This window comes from Dipodomys ordii, unplaced genomic scaffold, assembly GCF_000151885.1.
Source record: "Dipodomys ordii isolate 6190 unplaced genomic scaffold, Dord_2.0 Scaffold4, whole genome shotgun sequence".
NCBI classification, from domain to species: Eukaryota; Metazoa; Chordata; class Mammalia; order Rodentia; family Heteromyidae; genus Dipodomys; species Dipodomys ordii.
In genome coordinates, this window is record NW_012267220.1 from 22,389,243 (window position 1) to 22,399,121 (window position 9,879).

A 9,879-nucleotide genomic window follows, 5' to 3' on the forward strand; every position below is an offset into this window, starting at 1 on the left:
TAGGGTTTCTCCTATTCCATCCTGTAATGTTTTCAGAGTGTCTGCTTTGACTTCAAGGTCTTTGATCCATTTGGAGTTGATTCTGGTGCAGGGTGATGTCTGCTGGTTATTTTTAAGGAAGGGCTTTGGCTCTTGTCTGGATACCTACTGTAGCAGCAATGTGCCTACTAGTCTTCCCATTGTTGCTGGGATCACAAGCACTTACTAAGAGGCCCTTCATTCCTTCCATTCTTTCCAATCACAATCTCCCACACAGTGTATGTCACTGTTCCTAAACTCTAATATTCATTTCTACATCATGTCATTAAGTGTTGGCTTCTATGTTAAATGGTTTCAGTATTCTATTTTGTTACACCACAATATCTTATTAAATGGTTTATCATCAAGATGCATTGTATTCATATACTGATATGTTAAATGGTAATTCTTCTGCAACTACATGAAAATATAATTAAAAATAATTTATCATTGAACATTTTGGTTCTCTTTTGAACCTTCATTGTAATATCCTGAATTTCTTTGCAGTGACATTTCATGTGCATAACTCTCTTTCTTTAAAAATAAAGCTTGAGCCAGGCACTGGTGGTTCATGCCTGTAAACCTAGCTACTCAGGAGGCTGAGATCTCCTAGGCCTGATGGGGCTGGCTTTGAACCATGATCCTCATATCTCAGCCTCCTGAGTAGCTAGGATTACAGGCGTGAGCCACTGCTATCTGTGAGACTCTTATTTCCAATTAACACCAGAAAACCAGAAGTGGTGCTGTGGCTCAAGTGGTAGAGTGCTTGCGTTGAACTGAAGAGCTCAGGGACATGCCCAGGCCCAAAGTTTAAGTCTCATGACTGACAACAATATAATAATAATAGTAATAATAATACCTGAAATTTAGATTTTTTAAAGAAAATATAAAGCTTAGATAGTTGTCATTTTTATTGTGCATTCATCATCAGGGAATGAAAATTTTCATATTCCTGGATCAACATAGATCATTGAGTCTGATATACATGTCTTATAAATATATTACATCATGTATTTTTGAAACCTCAGATAGTCTTAAAAGGAAGAAAAAGCATTGAGTACTTCCACCTCTTATTTTAGATACCAAGAACATTAAGAGTTCACATAAATGATTTATTAATGTCACCTTGCAAGTGAGACAAGTTGACCTGGATCTCGAACCTTCTATTATATCATGTGTTCTCTGTAATGTTACTCTGTTGGAAATACTGCTGACACTATCATACTTAGCATTGTGTATTGACTGAATAAATATTGCTGCATAATAATTTTACTGAATAGACAAAATTACCTGAGCCTGATTCCTATTTCTTTATTTCACTTTAGCTACAAGAACAACAAAGTTCTTTCTAATTTGAAACAAGCAGGGAAATTTAGGAAGACAGAACACATTATTTTGAAACAATTATCTAAAACAATAGACTATTTCACAAAAATGATTATATGTTTCTAATTTTAGTTAAAATTTTGTTTGGATAAATTCACAAATTCTTTAAAGTGAGTTTTCTCTAAATTCCCCCAAAATGGACTATATTTGCTCCTAGAGGAAAATGCTGGAGGATAGCATTTTTATCTCAACCATCAAAATGGCATATTGACTTTTCTTGTGTACAGGGTATTTCAAAAGATTCAAATACAATTATATCTTAGTATTTCATTGAGGATCTCCTGGTTAGAGAAACTTTATTTTTCAAGGCTATTATACAGGTTTCTTTTATTCCAAGTTACCCAACTATAGGTTTTTCTTTTTTCTCTAATGCGTTGTTTTCTTCTTATTGGTTTATAAAAGTTTTTTTTTATATTATGGGTGTTATCAGCTTTACGTGCTGCAGACTTTGATTTTTATATTTCAGTTTTTAATGATTCATTTCTCTCAAGAAAAAATGTTTCTAGTATTATTTTATATTTCATATTATAAAGCTTGTTATCTCACAATCATGGGTCTTAACCAAATTTACATATAGATATATTGAGAGGACATATACAGATGATTCTTTTATTATTGATATTCTCTTTCCCTCACTCCTTTCTTTATTGTATATTCAATTTGCAAAGGCACTTCATTTGATACTCCTATATATACATACAATATACTTTGATCAACTTATCTTCCTCTATTAATCTTTCTTATCTCCTTCTTTTCACTTTTCATAAGCCTCTTCTTCCATTTTCTTACATGCTTATAAAAAGCATTGATTATACAAATCAGTATTCTAATCTCTAACCCTTTACTCACCCATTAATTTGTAGTAAAACTCTTTTTAAAATCAATGAATAATTAAGAAATATACAAATAAATTATTACTAACCACAAATACAGTGCAGTCCAATAGATACTTTTCTAGCCTTTTGAAACTTCTACATCCTTTATTATGTTCCCTTATCCCAACTTTCCTCCCATCCAAGCCATTAGTTAATGGCATTTCTGCTCTATTTTTTGACATTTTTCTATTTCATATATTTATATTTCATATATTAGTGAAATCATATATTTCTTGGTTCTATTTCACATAATACATGTATTTCATTCTATCTATATTGTCAGAAATGGTAGAATTCTCTTTCAACTTAAGGCTTACTATGCCAGTTTCTCTTCAGGATATAATTTGGCATCAAAAAGCAAACAGTCTGAGACAATTTTTAATTAAAAATTAAAAATTCATTTATAAATAAGATCATTTCAGAAATCTTGGTAGCTTATCCTCCATTCTCAAATTAACTACACATACACACACACACACACACACACATGTAACATGAGAGCATTAGAAAGAACACTTTGGCAGAACTTAGAATTCAGTTTTAATTCAGGCTTCAAGCAGTTAGACACTAGCAATTGAGCTGCTCCTACAGTTAAGAACACTTTTAAATTAATATATAATGTAATCATATATATGTTTTAGTAAAAACAATAAATGGTTCATCTCATTGTGATTTCACCAATTTAGATTTTGGAGAAATCATTACCAATAAAAGAATAATAAAGATTCACCAAGAATTGGAATGTATTCACTAATCATTGTAAAGTCAAATGTAGAGATTATAGAAAACAAGAAATTTTTCTACCCCTTTTATCTATATGATTTTTCCCTCATCCTCATCTTTATTTAATTTTGACATTGAAAATGCTGCCTAACTTTTCAGTACACTGCCAAACAAAACATTTATCCCTGGAAGGATAAATTCTCACGTTCCATTAACTTTTTGTATCTTAGGCTCTGATAACTTTTTTTTAAGTTTTTTTTTATTGTGAAAATACCGTACAGAGGGGTTACAATTACATGAGCAAGGTAATGAGTACATTTCTTATCAAGCATTGTTACCTCCTCCTTTGTTTCCCCTTCCCATCCCTGCCCTCCCATCTCCCTGCTCTCCCATTCCCCCCCCTCCCCCCCTCCCCCGCCAAAGTTGTAAAGTTCGTTTTTCGGCATAACGTTTTGTACATCTCATTGTTGCAATGCTGTTGCCACTGTGCAAATTTGAACATTATACTACATTATACTACATTAAACAATTACACATACTATTAAACATTATTATATCCAATATATTTAAATGTGCATGTCATAATAACAATTTGTAATATGACAATTTTATATTTTTCCTGTCCATAGTTTCCATGTTTTATGTAGTTCATCATGTAAGGATTATGACAAATTTTTTTTCCTAGAAAACTAGATCTGTATTCTTTGTGCCAAAATAACATTAACCAATTTTTACTATTACCAGATAACTTATTCTCAGCTAATTCTGAATATACTGAATTCAATTTGAATTTATTTGAATAATTAATTATTAATATACAACTCCTTAAAAATTACAAAATATAGTTACATTTGAAAGCTTAATATTGATTTGAAATTCAGAATTGACTCATTTTGTTTTCAATTTTCCAACCTATCACACCTAATAGTTTGACAGTCATGAAATTTCTCAATTCATGGGATATTTCTCTCACACTTTTGGTATTTTCTGTTCTTCTATGACATATATAATTCAGGTGAGCTTTTATCTCCCCTTACTGATATCTTTTTGGATTATCTTTGATAGTTATTAAGTTTTGCAAAACTGATCGCAACAAGGAAAATTAGTTTATCCATTGTCTAGAAACATATGTATTCAAATTGCCTATTTATGATATTATATTCAGCTTTCAGGTTAACCACATAGGTAGTGTGACTTTTTAATATCATAAATAATTTTGTACATTGAAATATAAGAACTGAGACCTCTACAATATTTTAATCCTCACCAAAATATTAAATCTTTGATGGCATTCCATATTTGCTCTCAACCACCCATTATGAGCAAAGCTACTATGTGTGCCAATCTGTGCTTGAAAATAAATATTGTCATTCTTCATTAATTATATTTCTTCCCCATTGTTGAAGAAATTTTCATAACCATACAGTAGTCCAAATTAATTTTGAACTTTGCACATGGGTAACTAGCTTATCATGAAGTTTTATTTTCTTTTAAAATGTCAAAGTCTCTATCCTTAAGATATGCAAATATATGCCTTAATACATTCCTTCAAAAGCCACCCCAAGAAAAACACAGAACTCCAATTTTACCAGAAAGTATTATTTTATTTTCAAAGACCTGTATCAAGGAAAATACAGATGTAAAATATCTCATAAAATATCAAAAGAGGAAACCTTTTAAAAATAATTCCTTTGCATTTGAGTAAACAATTAAAGAAATTAGCAGTGTTTGCCTCATGTAGCCCTTCAAGTGATAAAAGAGTCTCATTAAATCCAGTAAAAGGTCAAAAAATGCAATAGCTTTTTGCTTATAAAGTAAAATCTGTATTCCTAAGAATTTACTATAGCAGAAACTTTTAAGATTTTTCCCATTGAACTATAATGTAGATGAAATTATGGTACACTACATGGCAATACTTAATCCTCTTTTTTAAGATCAAGGTCTGAATTGCTGTTATTTAATGGAATCCTTGGATAGTTCTAATACTTTTCTCTCCCTGCCAATGATCATTAAGAAAGTTGAAGTGTTATCCCTAATTCCCTGCTAACAATTTCATCATAGCCTACTGAAAACTGTTATTATCTTTTAAAAAGAATCTTCTTATTTGGCTTTTGGAGAGGAAAAATAGTTTTTTTTCCCAGGAGTCTGGAAAATGAAATGGAGTGGAAGGTGAGATCAGGAGTCATTCAGCTCTCTGAGAAAGACATTGCAGTGCAACACCTCTTCAGGCAACTATGACCCCATATGATTTCAACAATCATGAAATGAATTAAAATAGTTCATAACTTTAGATAGCACCTTGCCTCTAGAGAGGTCAAAGGAACCTGACATGTCCTCTGAAATTGGATGATCACTATAAAGCTGTCTGTGAAAGAACTGTTAAACTGTCTCTGATACCTGTCAGTAAATAACTGATTATAAGCTGTATTGGAGCTTGTGCTCCACATTTCATTCATGCCCTGCAATGTATAGAGAGGTAGAACTGAGTTTCTCAAGTATGGCAACCTATCTGTCTCTGGGATCCATTACACCAGAAGATAAGGCAGAGAAGGGAATGGGTTCTTTCTTCCAGAAGGTAGAAATGATCAGTTTGATGTAATATTATCTTACTAAGATTTAACATTGTGATGCTTAGATTGACCCTTTTTGACTATTCAGTACTTTATATTGTTTGTGCAATATTTCTCTTTCATTTTCTCTAGCTTTGTGTACATTCCTTCCCATTTGGGGAAGAATATTTGATGAATGACTATAGATATGAAAACCAGTAGGCATGTACACTTGCTTGCTCTAACTACCATATTCATGCTGCCTTCAGGCACCGAAGGAGCAGTATTTGGACATTCAGTGGAGACACCTCACATCAGGGCAGAACCATCTCGAGACCTCAGGTAAGTGCTGTTATACCTGTATAATCATGTATAATCATTTCCATGACTGTTGGCCATAAATCATGTATAAAGAACTAAATATTTACAGTTATCTGCATTGGAATTGAGTTTTGTGCATCTATGGTACTCAGATATTTGACTGAGCGAAAGAAGAAAACTTATTCTCTAAAATTCCTTAGTTTATCCTAGCATGTCAATAAGGAACATGAAAATAAATATTGTAAATAATACTGCAATGAACATAGTTGTACTGGTAGCTTTAGTGTGGCCTAGTTTGAGATCATTTGGATAAATTCTTAGCAGTGGGATTGCTGGGTCATAGAGGAGCTCTATGTGGAGTCTTTTGAGGAACCTCCATACTGCTTTTTAGAGTGGTTGAACCAGCTTACCTTCCCATCAACAATGTAGTCGTGTGCCCTTTGGCCACATCCCTGCCAGCATCTGCTATTTTTTGTTTTCTTGATAATGGCCATTCTAACTGGGGTGAGGTAGAATCTCAATGTAGTTTTGATCTGCATTTCTTTTGTGGCCAGCCATGCTGAGCATTTCTTCATGTGTACATTGACCATTCTTATTTCCTCTCCAGAGAAGTCTCTTTTTAATTCTTTAGCCCACTTATTAATGGGGTGTCTGTTTCTCTGGGAATTTGTATTGGGGAGTTAATATTTTGATCTTTAGGTATATTTTTGATATAAGACCCTTGTCTGTTGTATAGCTAGTGAAGATCTTCTCCCAATCTGTGGGCTTTCTATTTATCTTGCTCACTATGTCCTTTGCCATGCAGAAGCTCTGAAGTTTAATGTGACCCATTTGATTTGTTGTGTTTCTGGATCTTTATTAAGGAAGGTTCTACCTGTGCCGAGGATCCCTAGCATATCCTCTATCCCTTCCTGTAATATTTTCAGGGTCTTTGCTTCACCTCAAGGTCTTTGATCCATTTGGAGTTGATTTTGGTGCAGGGTGATATATAAGGATCTAACTTTAATTTCCCACATGTGTGTAGCCAATTCTTCCAGCAGCATTTGTTGAAAAGATTGTTTTTTCTCCATCTGATAATTTTGGCTCCCTTATGGAAGATTAGGTAGCCATAGGTCTGTGGGATCATGTCTGGGTCTTCAATTCTATTCCATTGGTCCTCTTACCTGTTCACGTGCCAGTATCAAACTCTTTTTATTTTTATAACTACAGCTTTATAATAGAGTTTGAAGTTTGATATTAATATTCCTCCAACAATATTCTCCCTGTTTTTCTATTCAGGGTCTTCTATTGTTCCATATGAATTTTTGGTTTGCTTCAATTTCATTAAAGAATGTTGTTGGGATATTGATAGGTATTACATTGAATTTGCAGATAGCTTTGGGCAGAATTGCCATTTTCCAGCATTATTTACCATAGCTAAGATATGGAATCAACACAGATGAATGGAATCAAAAAAATTCAGTACATTTACACAATAGAATTTTATGCTTCTATCAGAAAGAACAACATCGCTCCTTTCATAAAGAAATGGAAAGACTTGGGGAAAAAAATCATATTAGACGAAGTAAGCCAGACCCAAAGAAACATAGGCTCTAAGGTTTTCCTCATTTGTAATAATTAGTATAACCCTAAGTTAGTCCTGACAGAGAATCACAATAGCTCAATAATTATGAACATATGACTGTACAAAATGTTGTTAACTGAATTGAATTTCAAGACATGGAAACAGTAGGTCTTTTTTTTAGTTGTCAACCTTGATGTTGCCAATATACTGTATCTAATTCTTTTTTCTTATATAATTTCATTTTTATTTTACCATTGGTTTATCTCTAGAAATCTCTGTCTTTGATTCTGGTTCCCTCCATCTTAAATATGCATTTATCTGATTGGAGAAAGGGAAGGGAAATAACAAAATGCTGAAAGAAGTACAAAAGATAACCCAATGAGGAAGTTCCGGGAAGATGGCGGAGGAGAAGCTGGAATCTGAACAAGCTCTCCCATAGAAAGCAGTTTTAGAGTTCCAGTGAACAGTCCTAAGCCAGAGAATCACACCAAGTGTGCCATCACAGGACAGAGAGTTAGGCAAGAGAGGGGAAGCCAAGGCAAGGAGACACATCTGAGCGCTTGCCAGCAGCCGCCGCTGCGGCGGCAGGGTCGCAGCGGCGACCACTGGGCACTCATACCTGAGCCACAGAAAGTCCGGGACCAAGGAGCCAGACGCAGCAGGTGAGTGGATTCTACTCAACACCAGCAAGAACCGACAAGGAGCGGACATCTTCATCCTGCAGTTTGCAGACCAGAGACGACCCAGGAACCAAGACTCGGCGTGAGTAGAAGCCCGACGTCCTCACTCCTTCTCAGGGAGCAGAGGAGGGAAGGCAGCCCCTTCCCCCCCCCAGCACCAGTGATCTCCATCTTGGATACTGACAAAGCTCGGAGGAGCTGCTAGCTCCAACTCAGGCCTTGGATTAAAAAGAGTCATTTAGCAGGTCACAAGAACTTAACAGCGAAGTGACCTGCCAGACTCAGCTCCATCCAGGGAAAAGTCACCCAGCTCAGGCACCATCCATAGGAGTGGCTTTCCTCACTGGGTAACCAGAGCCAGAGGCTGCCCCTCCCTCTACCAGCCTCCACAATCAATTGAAAAACAGAAACCCTGAGAACAGCTCCAGGGTGGGCTCTGTGAGTTTTTCACAAAATATCCCCAGGGAAAAGCTACTGTTTGTTGAAAGGCCTCAACTCTACCCAGAACCTAGCCTCATCACTGCATCCCCCTCTATTGTGACTCTCAAAGCGGATCTGCCTCCCATTAAACTAATCTGGGAGGGGGATCCCAAAATCTTGGGTAAAGCAGAGCATTTTTCTGCCTGTTCGAACAAACTGACTTAAGAAACCAATCAAGCCACAGGACCTCAAGCAGACCAGAGACTCCAACAAGAGGCTGGTTACAGACAAAAGGGAGATACAGGATTCTTCCCACCCCTTCCAAAAAAATTAAAAAAAAATCAAAGAATTTTTTATTCTTCTTCTTTTTTTTTTGGTGCCTTATATATATAAAATTTTTTTTCTTTTCTAAAACTTTTAGTAATCTTTAATTTTTGCCTTTTTTGAAAAAAAATTGTTTCCAGTAACTATTTTTTTCCTCTTATAATTTTTATTTTAGGGATACATGAATATGCATTTTCCTTTCTTTTCTTGTATTCTTTCTCTTTTGCTTTCTTTTTTAATTATCTTTTTGTTTTTTGTTTAGCTCTACTGAACTTCTGATCTTTTTTTCTCCCTTTCTTAACCTTTTCATCTTTTTCTCTCTTTTGTTCTTCTTTATGTGACTTAACTCTTGTCCTGCACAGCCTCAGATAAACCCGTAGTTAACTAGTAAACCTTATCCCCCATTGTGTACACACTTAATCCACAAATGTATCACTCAATTCAAAACATTTGGTACTTAAATTCCTTAATAGCAGTACTACCTCTTTATACCTATATAATATTTCAAGCTTTTTTAAGTTTTTCACATCTCCTCTATGTCCCTCCCCTTCTCTCAATATATTCACATTCCTCTCTAAATAGATTGTCTTTTATTCTCCATAATAATATTAATTTTTATGTTTCTATTTTTTTCTGGTCTCTTTTCATTTCCCTTTCTTCTTTTTCTCTCTCTCTCTACTTGCATCCTACCCAACCTATTTCCTGCATTGAAATTAGGACACAGTTAACTCTATCTGTACCTCCCCACACAAATCTATTCCTATTTTTTACCCACATCTCTCCCTAACCCTAATAATTTCTGGTTTTCCAAATTCTTCTCTGATGTTCGAAGCCCATTAACATATAGTTGTTTGATATTGAATAGATGTATATGTTGAACTAGATTGTATCTGTAGACTATTGACTGTACAACTGCAAACTTTGGTTGATGGTTGCCTTAAGATAGTGTTCTAGCACAAAACTGGTGCTATTTTCATCTCAAATGGGCAGAGTAAGCCGGAAAAACACAAGAAAAATGG

The 9,879-nt window shown here is 34.7% G+C and overlaps 1 protein-coding gene across 1 annotated transcript in view; it reads left to right on the forward strand.

Annotated features, from left to right (window-relative positions):
• Sgcz (sarcoglycan, zeta) overlaps positions 1-9,879 on the forward strand; it is a 297,039-nt gene that overhangs the window by 269,303 nt on the left and 17,857 nt on the right. Inside the window, exon 5 of the mRNA XM_013025070.1 lies at positions 5,821-5,893. Within this exon, the coding sequence (XP_012880524.1) occupies positions 5,821-5,893 (73 nt within the window). The remainder of the gene's footprint in view (positions 1-5,820; positions 5,894-9,879) is intronic.